This window comes from Glycine max, chromosome 18 (assembly GCF_000004515.6).
Source record: "Glycine max cultivar Williams 82 chromosome 18, Glycine_max_v4.0, whole genome shotgun sequence".
NCBI lineage: Eukaryota > Viridiplantae > Streptophyta > Magnoliopsida > Fabales > Fabaceae > Glycine > Glycine max.
Genome location: NC_038254.2, coordinates 50,491,153 through 50,508,126, shown reverse-complemented (window position 1 = coordinate 50,508,126; position 16,974 = coordinate 50,491,153). Strand labels below are relative to the sequence as shown.

Here is a 16,974-nt window from a genome sequence, read left to right as displayed (position 1 = left end):
ATGACTTCCACAACCATGGTTGTCAACACCGTTGTTGGACGACTCACCATCACCACCTATTTGCTCTCACTTGATTTGTACAACAAAAGAAGAAGGTAACAACCAGAGAAGAAAATAAGTTAGTGGGCGTTGAGAATGAGAGATTTGGGTTACACAACGACTCTTTGGGAGAAAAGAACAAATAAAGCTTGATTTGGGGGAGAAGGAGTTGTGCAAAAAAAAAAATGAAGGTATAAAACTTAGTTAGGGGAGAGGAAGTAACCGTTGGAGTTCAATGGTTAGATTTCTATAAAAAAAAAATAGACAGTTTCCTGTCAAATTAGTTATCAAAGTTTTTAATAGCAATTTAGTTCTTCCGAGTCAGCAATAGAAACAACAAAGTTTTCACTATCAAATACGTCCAACAATGCCACGTAGGTATGACCATTTCGTTTAATAGAGAAAATAAATGATGAGATGAATTTGTCGCACTTTTTACCAATTGAGAGATAATTTTTCCCCATAATTTAGGGATCCAAGCGTCAACGCATTACAAATTCAAGGACTAAATGGGTATTTACCGTAAAATTATTGTGTGATAGAATTATTTGAATTGTTAAACTTGTAATGGTTCATTTTTAACTTTAAAAAAATTGATTTCTTTGAAATTGGAATTTCCAAATTAAGAACAAATTATGAGAAAAATGCAACCATTAATATATTTTATTTTGGTGGATTTTTTTTTAAATGATTTTTTATTGATTTTTTTTTAAAAAAAATTGAATTTTAGAAAAAAAATTTGATTTTTTTTTTTTTTAATTTAGGTGAACTAACCCATGGTGGACCAATCTAGGCCAACTTTTTAGGACTCACCAAGAGATGAGTCAAATTACATTAATCCGCTTATAAGATGAGTCAAAATGAATCGGATCCAACAAGCCAAGTTGATCCGTTTGGCATGTCTACTTTCAAGTTGACCTGTTTGGCATTTATACTTTTTATTCTCATTATTTCACTTAGTACATTTATACTCCTTTTCTTTCTTCCTTTCGCATCTTTCTCTTTACTGAAGGTGTATACTTCCGTTAGATTGAAGAAATGAGAATTGTTCTTAACCTGAACAGAACACCCAGAGCTACTCACAGTATGACTGATACAACAATTATCATACAATAATAATAATAATAATAATACAAACCATGATTGATAAAATTAATTAAATTGTCAATCTACAAATCTTTGCTTCCTGTGTTTTTACACTATTCAATATGTAAGAAGACAGCATTTTCACTACTTTCAACCCACAACATCATGTCAACATGTCGTAACTGGTGTTTTACCCATAATCTTTACACTCAAACTGTACACCAGAATGGCTTTTATAAATAAAATACAGGGAAAAAAAATCGTGTAACTGGGTGAGAGCTACATCATGACCACGCAACAGGCATCCAAATAAATGAAAACGGTGCAATCATGTCCTGAGAATCAGGAAAAAACGAAGTATAAAAAATTGTATAAAAATACCAGACAAAATACAATAAGGATTTGATCAGCCAAGGATATTATCTTGTCACAGTTGTCAGAATTGTCTAAACTGTGACTTAGATCATTTGAAGAGGCCAAGCACACAAGCTCTATGGAGAAAGAGGCAGGGCTACTCTGGAAACTCGGCATGAAGATCATTTCCCCAGGAACACATTTGAATACACCGTGGCTCCACTCCTACATTCATAAAGTGAAATTTTGGTTAGTTTCTGCTCAGTGCAGAACATATTTGATACTATATATGCAGCTGACTAATGATCAAATAAAATAGTTGAATTTTTTAAGTTAATGTCTAATTCTTACTTCCTCCCGCAGTTTAGCCTCTATTTTTTTGCGTCTATTAATTATTACATGCTACTTAGAAATAGGAAATCAATTTTTGCAATGAGTTTAATAGTTTTACACCCATAATATAAAATAGTTTTAATATTAATCAATCTTAAATTATAATAGATATGACTTTTAAAAAAATTATTATAAAAATTAATAGTAACTGAATTACCTATTTTCTGTGTTTTATTCCTACCAATTACCATATCTTCTTAAGTTGAGTGACTCGTTGAAAATAGCTCCTATAGGGTAATATCTCTAGTTTTTTTGAAAGGGGTAATATCTCTATCTTAATCTCATCAAATATAAGGCTTTAATTTCCATGCATTGGTTACTGCAAAGCGTTTTACACTATCAATTCTATCATGTATGATCAAATCATTAAAAAAAAAAATTGACCATCACAATTGCTACCAGTCTAACATTTTTAATAATTGTTCAAGTAATAGCATAAAAAACGTCACAGTTACGTGAAATTTAAACTTGATCTTGAAATATGAAAACACCCATTTGAGTAAACTATGAAACAAAAGATGAAATTAATTACCTCTAGTTGTTTGCCAACGGTGACAACTATGTTCTCTGGACCTGCGTCAAATGACAGGGGACCTCTTTCAGTTTGGACGTAAAATATACATTGCTCCATAGGAAGGTAGAAGCGCAAAGCATGATCACATAATTTGTCTTTTTTCTTAACCGAGGTGTCTTCGTTTTGTTTGGGAACATTATCATGCGGATACCTGCACAAGCAAATCCAAGACTCTGTATCTTGAATCCGCTCCTTAAACTCTTTAGATGTTTTGTGTTGTAGAACCATAGTCACTTGCTCAACTATAGTATCCAATCTACTTGCAACGTTCCCCATGTGAACCCTGCATCATATATTGGTATATAAAATAAATAAATTAGCACCTTGTACAACTCCATTAGTGACAATTGACAATGTCGTTGACAAGTTGCCTTTCTCTACACCAGTTAATAACAATGAAACTTGAATTAAAAGTAGGAAAAGAACAAGGCGATTCCGCTCTATCAAAATTAATTGTTTTTTTCAGGGTTGAATTTTGATGCATTAGTGTTTGTTAATTTAGATAAGTTTCTTTAAAAACACTTCTAAAACAAAAAAAATAATGAAATGAGTTTTTTTTATAAGTTAAAATAAATTATTCATGAGTTAATTTATAGAAACTCTCTTATATAATTTATTTAAATTAAAAGATGAGAGCACTTATAAATTAACTAATAGTTAACTAATAAAAAAATTCATTTTAACTTATAAAAAAATTCATTTTATTTTTTTTATTTTCTTTTCCTACAAGTGTTTTTAGAAAAATTTATCCAAATAAATCTTAATATTCTAAAACATAAGTATCAAAGTTTCATAATTCATAAACCTAATAAAGTGTTTTTAAACTAAAACATTAATTATGTACAAATATCTTATCATTTTAGACATTCTTCTAACACTTTTCATTTGTTTTTATTTCTTTTTTTTCTCACATTATAAATCCTATCATATCTATATTTATCTTTCTTCTTCTTTAGGTGTTAAAAAGCACAATGGATGTCCTTGCAGCATTTTTCTTTAAACTAAATCACTAAGAAATAAGTAATATAGTTTATTCGTTTTAATATATACCTACAGAAAATGAATAGAATCCATGTAAAAGTGGAGAGTGTAAGTGTAACAATGATCAAGGATTTTTCCTAAGTAGTTTCAATGCAAAAAACAAAGTAATATGCATGCAAAGATGGTGGTGGTCACCAAGGGAAGCCACTAAACTTATACGGTTAAAGCAAGTAGAATATACGTACATATACCGTACGTTAAAATGTTCATTAGAATCCGAAAGTCACAAAACAAAACATTCGAAATCAAAGAGCGTGTGTATGTATGTGTATGTATACCAAAAGTTCCGATGCGTTTGGTCGCCGGTAATCGTCTGAGCGGCGAATTCCAGTGCACCTTTGCTGGAGCGAACACAGGGAATCATCTCTCCGCCAGTTCCGTTGCGCTCCACGACGACGACGTTTCGCGATTTCTGGAAGACGCGTTCGGCTTCGTCCGCCATGGTTCCGAGTTCGCTGCCGGAGATCCCGTGGCACCGGATTCGGAACGCGCCGAACTCCCTGGCAGAGCGCAGCATCAGATCGGTGGAGACAAGAGTCAGCGACCGGAAGTCGATCTCCGCCGGCGCGGGCGGGAGGTGCGGTCCCGGCAGCGTCAGCTCCGGGATCTGCAGCGTCTTCTCGAGAAACTGGCTGAAGATCTCGTTCGCGGCGGACCGCGTGCCTCTCCCGGTCGGAATCGGCGACGGCAGCGGCGCCGGAATCTGGCTGTTGCATCGCGCGAACGGCATTGCTACGACAACGACGTCGTTTCGAAAAAGTTACGTTCCACGCGTGAATTAGATGAATCAGAATCACCGATGAGAATCGCAATGGTGACGATGTCGTTTCAGTAGGCGTTTGATTTTAATAAATCGCCGATGACGAAGAATTATTGCGATAACGACGTCGTTTATTTATGCCGTGAGAGTGTGTTGGATGAATCATAAAATCTTCGATGAGGATGATGGAGCGTTGCGATGGAAACGACGTCGTTGGAGGAAAAACGATAAAGATGAAGATGAAGATTGCAATGGTGGTTGGAGTTAGAAAGGAGGTTTTTTCGAAGGCTGAAATTGGAACGCGAGGGACCCTTGATGGGTGCACTCCATTTCGCGTGGGGAGCACGACTTTTCGAGTTACGTGCTTTCCTGCAATCGAGGTCTATGGTGTGTATCATCGACGTGCACCTGTTATAGCGCCAAGTGTGTATTTGAGGACAAAAATTTGACAAAATTACAAATTTCATTCCTTATTTATCATTTTTTTATAATTTAATTCATAAATTTAATTTTTTAATCTTTTATAATCTGGTTATTTTAATTTTTTAGTCTGAGATTTGACGTTGATGTTTACACATTAAGCTTTTATTATATATTGACCATTATATGTTAATTAGACATTGATTCGTATATTTAATTAATATCAATCTCTAATAAAATTAAAGACATGTATCATTCAAAATGTCACATGTGAGTATGTGATCATCTAGGTAAGGATTTAATAATTAATATTTAATTTTTGAAAACTGACATAAAGAAATTAAAAAATTAGAGATTAAATTGATAAATTAAAGTATAGAAGAATCAAAATCTAAGACAATTTATAGAATCAAATTTACAATTTTGTCACAAAAATTGGGTTGGTTGTGTGGGGCCTCGTAGCGGGTTTTAAGTGGAGGTTGCTGTATGTGAGCTTTAACTGCTATCGGATTGTCATGGTCTCTGACTTTGAGGAACGTAAAGTTAAAATGAAATAAAATAAAATAAATTAAATTAAATTAAATGTTAACCAATCTCTTTGAAATATTAGTTAAAAAATAAAAAGAATTTTGTATTCAATAAAATACATAAAATTATACTTTATTTGAGTTTTATTTTAAGCTCTATTATATTTTTTATAATAAATATTTTCTTTTTTAATTTCTTAATTAATGATAGAAAGGACCGGTTAGCTACACCCATAAAATAAGAAAGGCTGCAGATGCTGTTTTGTGCTGTTGATCTGTTATGCTTTTTCTCCATTCTATTTATTGGCTAAAGGGCTTAGCTTGTTTCTGCTTTTGTGTAGGTTCCGTTTGGCTTGGGCCACCAAAAAGCAAGCTTTATGCAGTCAGAAAAACGAATAATAATGTGAACCCAAAGGAAAAAGATAGCTTATAAACAATGTATATATACCTTTTCCTTTGGAGCATAAAGAAAAATAGAAAACCAATAAAGCAAAGGACAGATTTTATTTTTCAATTGAAAATAGCTATGGAATAACGTCACCCTGTTGTATTTTAGAGATGATATGTAATTGTATGACTAGTGTGAATTGTGAAGTGTTTTGTAGTATTTTTGGAAAATATTTGATACCCAATGTGTTATCTAACATCTAAAGAGAATGAAAAAAGAGAAAATTATATATATAATAAAATTTATGATTTTATAAGAAGAAAAAAGATAAAGAAATATCGATGGGATGTTTAAAATTAAAAATGATTTGTGTATGTTTATTTATTTATTTAATTTTTTGTAATATGACTGTATGAATTGTAACGAAATTTCTCATTGTTGACATATTTCTGTGATTGACGGGTTGTTAATAGGATAAAGATTGGTTGATACCGTTACAGAATGTATACAACCTTAGAGAGAAAAAGGTAAAAAATAAGAGAGAAAATAACAAAAATGTTTAATGATACAATAGATAAAAAAGATATAAGCAGATAAAAATGTAATGTGAGTGTAAAAATTGGGTATTAAAAAATCTTACATTGTTAGTAAAATACTCTCATTTTGTAAGTACTGTTCTCAATAAACTCAGGAAGTATCTTTATGCTAAAATTCTGTAAGTTATAAAAATATGGGTTAAAAGAGTAACATTAAATATTTTATTCAAATCAATACAAACATCATAAATTATAATACCCGTAAGATATCCAAAAGGAATGAATTAAGAGTCATGTTGTGACAGAAATATTAAATATTTTTATCACATAATGTACAAAACGGAGCCCTTCTCTTAAAATATTATAAAATGAATCATGAATGTAATTTTATTTTGTGTAAAATTTGTTTGAGTAAACAATAATCATATAACTAATATCTGATTAATAACTAATTTGTTTTTTCTTCGTAATTTAACAGTAGAAGATAATGTTGTTCGAAATTAGACAGAACGGCTATAGGAGACAAATCTTTCATTTTTTAACACAATTACAATCACAATTCAAATAACTTATTAAACTTATACAACACACGTAATTAGATTCATTAAGTATACGCATATTTGCATTGCACACAAGTATCATCAACAACAACAATAACCTTGAGACACTGAAGAAGAGCTTCTTTCTTAATCTACACGCGATCTGGATGCTGAAAACCGATGTTCTCAACAGCGCCAACGGTGTTGAAAAAGCGTCTCTTATACTTGTACATCTCCTCCAACATCATCGACCGCTGCTGCTGGCTCCTCCGCTCGTGCGGGCACGACCGGATCCTCGTAAGCCTCGGACACGCGTGGCTCGACCCGAACCTGCTGCAGCCGCACGAAGAGTTCATACGAGGAGGGTAGTAGTTAAACGGTTTCGTGAAATTGGGTTCTGGTTCTTCGATACGGTACGATAATAATGGTGTGCACTTTTTGCGTTCGGGTCCGTCTGTTGGGGTGGCGTGCTCATCTTCGTGGCCCGGGTCGCAGAACTGGAAACTCGAACACTTGAAGGAGTTCATTGAGGCTTGAGAGCTTGCGTCGTCGTTCATGAATGGATCATCTGCCAAGAGTGAGTGTTGGAAGTGAGTTATCATTCTCAAAGAGAAGTTACTAGTTTAGAGCAAAAGTTTTAAAAAGTTGATGTAGAATTAACAATTATGCTAGCATGTCACGTTAGCTTAACAAAAGATAAAATTTGTAACTTTCTCAAAAGTTAGGACAAATTAGGTCAGATTAATTTGTTGAGTAAAATTTGTGAAAAAAAAAGGTTTGAAGTAAAAAAATACAAATAAGTTTAAAAACAACTAAAAAGATATACAAATACTTAAATGGTACTATTACATCCAGATTCATGGATATACATATTTTTTGTGAATGATTGAACACATTTTTTTTTTTTACAATAACAGGGTTTAGACTTAGAATTTAATGCAATTATTCAAATTAAGATGGTAAATCATTTTTTTTTGGGAAAAAAAGTTATGTATTTACAGGATAATTTTTTTTTGTATAATCATTCAATTTTAATTCATGTGATAAGTTTATTTATTTTTAAAATAATTATTTTAAATAATTCAAATGATAATTTGTGATTGGATGATAGTGTGACATTAAATTTTTTATTTTTTTTTATGATTTTTAGGTATATTTTCTTATATATGTATGAAAGTTATAAAAGAAAAGAGAGATAAAGATAGTTCATGCATACAAAATATAGTCTTAAGATGTAAGGTAAAAGGAGTAGGTACCTTGAGGCCATTCTTGAGTAAAAGGGCAATGGTTTCCACGAAAATGGGTCTTGAAGGAGTTGGAAGCAGACATGTGGCCAGAACCACGAGGGGATGATGGAGAAGATGATAAGAAGAAAGGGTGATGGTTATTGACATCTTCATCTTCTTCGTAATTAAAGCTGTACTGTCGTTGGTGGTGACACTTCACCCTGTCCCTCCAAGTTGGAACTAGAGCTGATACCTCATGATCTATCATTGCACCAATCTCAAATGGTTCCAAGTGGCTAATCTCAAGTTCTTGCACCATCTCCATTGCCACCTGAATAGCCGTGTCCTTTAATGTGTCGAATGGGAAGAACACATGTCTTGTGTGCCCTGTATAGGAAATAAAATTTTTAGTAAGAGACTTGAAATGTTGAAAGGAGAAATTATTACAAGAAAATAGCTTATGCATTAACTCCATAAGACAGTTTTCAGTATCATCTAATTACACATCTTTATGTAGAGTAAATTTATTGATTTTAACAAAATAAGTATCTTAAAAATTATATTAACAATGATTTTTTATTGATTGACAGAATGACAATATAATACATAATCATTAAACTCGACTATTATATGGTTTTGGATCACCGTGGTTTCGGTCAATTTTGAGGTGATACATAATCAATTTTTATCAACTCTTCTCCGTAAACTAAAAAACTTAATTATGCATCATGTGGAGATTGACCGGAACATAACTACGTGGTTTAAACCATGAAATAATTTATTGTAAGATTACTGCAAAATGTGGGATGAAATTGTGCATACCCATTATGTCAGATATCCGAACTTTAAGGAAAACAGTGTTGTCCTCTTCGTTTATTGACCCGGTGATTGTCATATCCGCGCTCTTTGTTTGATCGCGATGCTCACTGGGAAATGGTGCAGGGCAACTAAGCTTGAAAGATTTATTTGTAAATAATGCTGGTATGCTTGGTGGCAATTGAATTTCAAGTTGTTCCATGGCTAAGAAAGGGTCCAACAAGAGCTCCTTCGCTGATGGTCTCTCTGAGACATTTGCCAAACATTTTCCCACAAACTTCTGGGCTTCCAAATTTTCGATTCTGTAAAAAGCTTCAGGTATCTTTCCCTGGTACATCAAATTAACCAAAGTTTGATAAATTAATGAACTCATGTTAAATGAAGGGAAATTTAGAATAAGGGAAGTGCCCACTGTCCAATGTTTAATTATGCTTACCGAAGTAACTTTCTTGTATATTTGAGCTGGGTTGGCACACTCACTGTATGGGAACTCAAAAGTAAGCATCTCTATCATACACATACCGAAGGAGTATATATCTACCAGCTCGTTGTATTTCTCTTCATACAGTTCTGGTGCCATGAATTCTGGTGTGCCTGGTGGTTCACACCAAACACAAAATTTCAGTTTATAGAAACAAGGTCTAGATTACTGATTCTGATCATGTACAATTTGGTCCTTGACAGTTAAAACTTGTGTTCATATAGTTCTCGAAAGTTTTCATTTTGTACAAATAAATCCTTTGATAGATGAAATTGTTTATAAGTTGATGTGCATGTTTGGATTCATATTGAATCATCCAAAATTGCAATGAAATACTAATTAACTTTATTGTAGGTAAATATTGAGACGTTTGGTCCAACGCTGAAGAATTTGATTTTGGATACAAAATCAATTTTAAATTGAAACAACTTTAAATAACTTTAACATAAGATAAAAAAATAATGACTATACTAAGTTTTATTACTAACTTGCTTTTAGAATAAAAACATTTAAACATAAATAATTTCACTTCAAAATCAGTTTTAATCAAAACCAATTTTACAAAATACTCACTCAAACATGTCTAACTTCTATCCAAGTTGACAAATTGGAGAAGTAATTTTGAAAAAAAATGTGCACTTTCAAGAACCAAAGCAATACAAGTTACCACACTTTCATATATTGAATTATATATTGATTCTTACTTATTTTAACTGCTAAAATAGAGCAAGAGGCATTACCTATGACACTGTGTGCATGTTGGGAGCTTTTAAGTATAGCTGCCAGGCCTAAATCACCAATCTTGACCCTCCCCTGATGGCCATTGACAAAGATGTTGTCACATTTGAGATCTCTATGTATCACAGGAGGATTATGGCTGTGTAAATACTCCAAACCACTTAGAATCTGGCGAGCCCAATTCTTAACTGCTGTGATATCAACTCTCTTGTACTTCTGCCTATACCTATAGACATAAATACATAGTATGTTAACACAAATATAATATAATTTACAAATATAGATGGTTAATTTAAGCTACATGCATGGATTAGTAAACAAGGTTTAAGGACTGATTGATTACTCTCTAAGGGTGCCGGAGGTGAACAATTCAGTGACAAAGTTAAAGGTTTTGTTGTTGACATCGATCCAAGAACCATAGAAGATCATCATAGAGTCATGGTTGAGGTGCTTAAGGAGATGAACCTCTGAATAAAGGCGCTGGAGTTGCTCTGGTGAGTGAAAGACATCACCAAGCTTGACTTGGTTCCAAGCCACTTCAATCCCTAGTAACTCATCAAATGCCCTATACACAGTCTTCATTGCTCCTTTCCCCAGAACATCCCTGAACTGCAAGCACCAACAAATCACAGTAGTGCAAGTGAATTAGTCAACTAGATTAATCAACATTTAACATATAACAGATTACATTAATACTTAAACATAACTATGAATTGAGCACAAGCGATTCAGTTTGCATCCTTAAAGAGTCACTCTAGAATCAACCAGAGCCTAGAACCAACCACTTTTTAACATGTAAGGCAAGTTCTCTCATCGTCAAGCCTTTCAATCAATTATCAATTTCATAAATGAAAGTCACAAAAACTCTACTTCATTGCTCAAATTGGCTAATAATAGAATAATAAAACTAACAAATTCAAATTACTGTTCTGTCATTAAATTGCTCCCTGGTATAAACAACTAAGTATGTGAGTTTCCTATGTAATTTAGAAGACAGTTTTAGTTCTCAATTCAAATTAAACATCCATCAGACATTATATGGTAAATAGAAACTAATTCATCATCAACTCATCTCTTAATTAACAACGTTCTATAAACTTATGCTACATAACACAACAATTTGTAAGATATGAGAAATGAGAATCAATCAGAAACACTTACACGACCATATCGACCAGATGGATCTGTTTCAACATAACCAAGCTGAGACTTAACTCCACCACTAGTGCAGAATCTCCCTTTGTACATGGCTGTACTGATTGTATCAGGCAATTCCATCTTCACAACTTTTCTAACTCAAACCCGTGCTATTCTTGTTGTGTATAGACACGAGTGCTACTAATAATATAGCAACAAAACAATACAGTTATATATAACCTCAAGCTGAGTTCCACTCATGGCTCTCATAGAAGACACCAAATGATAGCCACAAGAGCCTCGAGTAGTCAACACTAAGCATTAAACACGTCATTACTTCAACAGCTTCACGTGAAAACCCATATAAGGGCATGCTCACCACTGGTTTAACAGTGCCAAGAGGGAGAAAACACCAGAGACAGAGGGACAAAGAGAGATAACACACTTTAAGATTTTTTTTGGAAGATAAGAGGACAAAGAAACCATTGTGTGTAAACCAGACACGAATAATAAAGCTAATAATGCTGTGACTTGAAACCCGGAATGAGACCACACCAGAGAGTGTGGATTCTGAGCCAAAGGGGTGTTTGATTAATTCGTAGCTGGTGCCTTGGTGTTAAAGATAATGGAAGACAAAGACTGTTTTGAAGAGTCGCTGAGAAAATGAAAAGACCAAATAAGAGATATGAGAAGGAAACATGGCTGCTATATTTGGAGAATTTTGATATAAACATTTGTGGATATGAGTGTTGTTGGGGTGTGAAAAAAATCGGATTAGAGAGAATGTGAGTGTGCAAGTGTTGAGTGTTGAAGATTTGTGATGTTGTTGGAGAAAGGAACAGGAGAGAAAGTCCCAAATTTGGATGTGTGAACTGTGTAGGATTTAGGAGAAGGGTGGTGGTTGGTGTAAATATTCGACCGTGTAGACTACACGGGTGGAAAATTTGGTCGTGTCTCTTTCAAGGTGTTTTCCTTAATTAGTTCATTGTCGTGGTCCTGATTGAAGAGGACTATTTGGTTAAGGAATGTAGTTATCTAGATTATTTTACAAAAAAGGGTTTGCAATTGGAACACGTGTCATAGCACATGTTACAATTTATAACACTTCTGCTTTGTTTCTCTTCATTGATGTTGCCTAAGATAGGTAGCAAAACCAAACAAAAAGTATCCATTTTAAAGTAAAATGTGAAACCTAACATTTTATTTAACTCAATTTTACTCAAATAAACTATTTATTTATTTAAAGTTTAATAACATTAATTTAATGAAATCGATTTTAAATTATCAAATGTAACTCAACTATATCCCTACATTATTTTAGACTATATTTGTGTTGTATAAACTATACATATCATTTGTATGACACAATCATATTAAGCAATAGCACCAGATCCAGAAAATTTAATTAGTGGGAGTAAGACATAGTTTGTAACATTTTTCTTTATAAATTATCATTTTGATCCTTAAATTTGTAAACTGATAATAATTTTTTTTATGTAAATAAATCGGTAATAATTTAGTCTTAAAAGAATAAAAATTCTAATTTAATTTTTAAATATGAAAAAGTGTGATAACTATGTCTTGTAGTTAAGTTTTATGAAATTATTTTGTCATTTAAGATATAATATTCAAATACTATTTTAATATTAAGTTGTATTTTCGATGATCAATTTGATATTAAGTGGATATCAAAAGTAATTGTCACTCATTTTACTTCTTTATGGATTAAATCAAAATTTTCTTTCTTTCAAGGATTAAATTATTATTAGTTTACACATTTAGAGATCAAAATAATCATTTATATGATATTTTCACAAAATAAAAATATCACATGCTTTTAAAAAAATACATAATGTCATGAAAAAAAATCCAAATACTAAAAAAAGAACTAAATAAAAAAATACAGAATAGTAAAATTAGTAACAATTATTCTTTTTTTATTTCTTATATTTATTTTGCATTCATTTTAAGAAAAAAATATCTTATGAGAACAATACCTATTTTTTTATGGGGACAAAATTTTCTTTTATTATCCCTATACAAATAAAAAATAAAATCTTGTGGGGCAATTGCCCCCACACTCATATGCATAGGTCGATTACTGATATTAAGTTAGGTAACATTATTATAGATGATAAACTCATTCAAATATTTAATGTAATTATATACCACAACTTAAACTCAAGATTAATTATTAAACTAAAACAATCTTATATCAATTGATTTATGCTTTCATTGATATTTTGAATCATGTATTGATATTAAAATGTATATTATTTACTTAAAAAGGAAACACAATTTTATAAACTATTTTTGGTACACAAAATAATTTTATAACTTCAAACTATCATGAGAATAATAAAGTCATATGTACATGAGTAATAAATGCTTCTTTTGCTTGGACCAACTTTTATCCCACATGGTGCTTGGATACCATGTTTAGTTTATGGACAACCATGTAGTTGAGAAAGTCATAACTTTCGGGCTTTCACATAACTAAAGGGTATGCACATCATCATATAAGGGTACCCCACAACATTGAGGCAATTGTCTTGCATTTGGGTATCAACCCACCTATTTGAATGGAGAAGACATAACATAACTCAAATGAACTTGCCATAATAGATATTAAAGACTAATATGAGGTCTTTTGTGACCAAAACATTTTGACACCCATCGTCGGACTTATGAAAAACTTTCAATGTCCTGATTTTTTTTCTTCTCAAACAAACAAAATCATGATAAAATGGTGACCACTTGGAATAGAGTAACAAGTTCCAAGAATCATTTTACTAGAAACCATTGATACAACAATTGTTGAAGGTAGTGAAGGAGTTAAAGCATCAAAATAATGAAATGCAAAAGAAGATTGTGGAGATAGAGCAAATGAGTAAGGAAGTCGAAGAAGAAAACTCAAAGTTGCAAAGCCAAGTTGTGGCGTTGAGATAAAGTATAAGTGGCAATGAAGTTTCCAAAGACGTGTCAAGGAGTTTCCAAACGTTCTTAGATAGTGTTCAAGACGAAATCATTTTGGCAAATTTTTTTAGTTCTCACCATTAATCCCTATGATGGCATAAAGGATCCTCACAAGCATTCAATGGCTATTTAGACTCAGATGCTAATCAACAAAGGAAGTGACATTGTGTGTTATAAGATATTTGTTTGCAGTTTAAAAGATAATACATTAATGTGATTTATCAAACTTCCTTTGTAGTCTAGTTTGTGGTGAATAAGAGCAAGTCAACTAACTACCTTGGTCAATCTATTCAACATTAAACAATTACTTGAGGAGACATTAAAGGCGTGTTTGACATGCTTCAATGATGTCATCATATAGGTTGGGATCCAAAAGTGTAATTAAATCAAGACATTATATACATCAAACAATATTATGTCATGCCATCATCTAGTATCACATTAAAAAAATCTATTAAATATTTAATCAGAGATTGTTGGAGGGACCAAACTTGTATAATATTAATTGTGTTACTTAGAATACCCACTAATTTGTGTAATTAGAACCTAAGTGACTAAAATCACATAATTGTGATACTTAGGAGGCATTTAATTAAGCATTTGGTTTCAGTATCATATGGATAAGGATCATTAACAATTATTTTAAAGCTTCGTTACCCTTGAGGATATGCTTAGTTAAAATATAAAAAGATATTAAACTAATTTATTAAATAAAAAATGTGTTTCTAATATCATATATTGACCTAATTGAGAAATATAAAAATAATATGATTTTCTATATTCTTTTGTAGACAAAAATATACTTTTGGGTAATTAAAATTTTAATTTTAAACTATTATTTTTTAAAATTAAATGTTTTATTAAACTAAAATAAATAGTAATAAATAAAATATAGTACAATACTAAATTTTATTATAATAAATAAAGCAATAGAGGCAAGGAATTAAAAATTGAAATTCTAGCACTAATATATTAAATGTTAGATAAACCCTTACTAATTTAACTTTAATTTAATGACAATTAAAGGAATTTAAGTCTTACAATAAGACTTGCTTAACATGTTTAAAGGTCTAACTAGCTTGAAACCTTGCTTATATGGCTTGTCTAATTTGCATGTTTTAGCCTTGGTAGTGTGTCTGATAAATTAAGGTAGGTTTTGAAAATGATCATATCAAACCTAAAAAGTAGCCCATGAAACATACTAGATAGTCTTCAACCTTAAATTTTTTAAACAAGTCAAATTTATTTAAGCCAAGTGTGGCTCGGAGAAGGACAACATGGCCTTCATGCTATGATTTTTTGTATGATAGTCATAGGTGATGGTGGTTAGGATTACACGCTGGATTAGTTCCACAATGAGAATTTGGAGAAATAATAAATTACTGCAATTGTGACTCAACATTATGATTCTATAAAATGTGTTATAGTAAAATCTTTTAAAATATGCTAAACCTTCAAACATGACAAACTAGACCTTAAAAATTAATTTATAATAAGAAAATTAAATAGACCAAACTGAACTTTTGTAATTGATCTACTTCTAAAAGTTTAGCTTGATATGTTTTCTTGTTATAGGTCTATGATCTGGCTTTTAAAAGTTTTTTTGTTTGTTTGTTTCCTGAGTCTTGTTAATATCTCTTGGATATTGGATAGGGAATTAATATTTTCAGTGAAAATCACATTAAAAATCACAATAAAAATGTAAATTTCAATAATTGAATGAAGCATTTTACTGATTAGGATTTGCTTACTTTTTCTTGACCAGATAAAATGGATTGATATCCGTGATCATCACCAACTTGTCCCCAACTGGATTCAGGCTTTTTGCTTAACTTGCTCATCACCGATGGCAATAATAGAGCTAACATTAATAATGCCAATGTGATCACAGCGACAACAATTATTGGCCATGCAAGCCTTTGCATTGTAGTTGTCGATCGGTGTCACAAAGACGTATACGTTGGATAGCTCTTTGCCTTTGCATTGCTTTCAAAAGCGGCGACAACGGTAGCTGCTGCTGCACCATGCAGATTCGAGTGCAAAATCATACACAGAGAGTAACTCAAAACAGCGCAGCTTCTGTTGAAAAATCATAGCCATTCATTCAGAGATTTAAAAACAGTATTATGAAACATTTTCTGGTTATGAACTCAAGACTTTTTGAGAAAAATAGATAAAAATAAAAAATTATTTACGTAAAATATGTAGTATGAAAATTTTTTATATGACATGGGTAATTTTGCTTTTATATGTAAAATAATAAAATCATCTATTTCTTGTGTATAGTTTTCATACTACAATTTTCATGTAAATAGTTTTTATTTTTTTTCCTATTTTCATAAAAAAAATCTCAACTCTCAACGCAACGGATGCTTGATTACTGGATTAATAGTTCAACGTGATAATGGGTTAAACAATTCAACTAATGATCAATGTGAAATACCGTCTAAGTTTAAAAATGGTTTTGTCAATCTTATATATCTCAAGTTAAATAACTTCATCTTAAATGACCAGTGTAATGTCAACAATCATCTAGTTTTTAAATCTGTTATTAATGTAGTTACTATCATATTTAATACATCGATCTTTTATTTCTTTTCCTCTTGTCATTTATGTATAAAACTAAAACAATTTAAAACAAGTTTCCGTTCTGTATGACCATCACTTTCACAACATAAATAATTTTCCGTTGCGCAGTTGAGTAAAAATACACAACGAAAGTGTTACCGTTGTGTAAGTGGTGGACACAGTCATACACATTCCATTATGTTGTCTGAGGGTGCCATTTACAATTGCGGTGCCAATAGCAAAGTCCAGCTTTACATACTAAACCAGTTGGGCCGTGACGGTGGCTCGGTCCAAACAAGTAGCCCGCAAAGCAAAACGACAATACGGGCTCCTTTAACGAAGTGCTTGGAGCTCCAAAACGGAGCGTTATGCCAA

At 32.0% G+C, this 16,974-nt stretch overlaps 2 protein-coding genes across 2 annotated transcripts; both read right to left on the bottom strand.

Moving 5' to 3' along the window:
• Positions 1–1,158: 1,158 nt before the first annotated feature.
• Positions 1,159–4,648, bottom strand: LOC100811269 (uncharacterized). Its single transcript, XM_003552272.5, has 3 exons — positions 3,766–4,648; positions 2,405–2,729; positions 1,159–1,704 (listed from the first exon to the last, which is right to left on the bottom strand). Exons 1-3 carry the CDS (start codon positions 4,215–4,217, stop codon positions 1,468–1,470), a joined length of 1,014 nt encoding a protein of 337 aa, XP_003552320.2. The 5' UTR covers positions 4,218–4,648; the 3' UTR covers positions 1,159–1,467.
• A 1,906-nt stretch (positions 4,649–6,554) lies between these two features.
• WNK11 (with no lysine kinase 11) lies at positions 6,555–11,934 on the bottom strand. The gene is made up of 7 exons (XM_041011733.1): positions 11,080–11,934; positions 10,262–10,527; positions 9,921–10,144; positions 9,136–9,293; positions 8,706–9,027; positions 7,914–8,270; positions 6,555–7,225 (listed from the first exon to the last, which is right to left on the bottom strand). The coding sequence occupies exons 1-7, from the start codon at positions 11,194–11,196 to the stop codon at positions 6,810–6,812; spliced, it is 1,860 nt and encodes a 619-aa protein (XP_040867667.1). The 5' UTR covers positions 11,197–11,934; the 3' UTR covers positions 6,555–6,809.
• Positions 11,935–16,974: the final 5,040 nt, after the last annotated feature.

Bases quoted from the DNA above. Each gene is read 5' to 3' on its own strand.
- WNK11 (XM_041011733.1), bottom strand. From the start codon at position 11,196: ATGGAATTGCCTGATACAATCAGTACAGCCATGTACAAAGGGAGATTC. The intron at 10,528-11,079 runs GTAAGTGTTTCT...TGGTGCTTGCAG, and splicing joins CATCTGGTCGATATGGTCGT to TTCAGGGATGTTCTGGGGAA. The intron at 9,028-9,135 runs GTAAGCATAATT...TTGATGTACCAG, and splicing joins TATACAAGAAAGTTACTTCG to GGAAAGATACCTGAAGCTTT.
- LOC100811269 (XM_003552272.5), bottom strand. From the start codon at position 4,217: ATGCCGTTCGCGCGATGCAACAGCCAGATTCCGGCGCCGCTGCCGTCG. The intron at 2,730-3,765 runs GTATACATACAC...TATATGATGCAG, and splicing joins CAAACGCATCGGAACTTTTG to GGTTCACATGGGGAACGTTG. The intron at 1,705-2,404 runs GTAATTAATTTC...TTATGAATGTAG, and splicing joins CCGTTGGCAAACAACTAGAG to GAGTGGAGCCACGGTGTATT.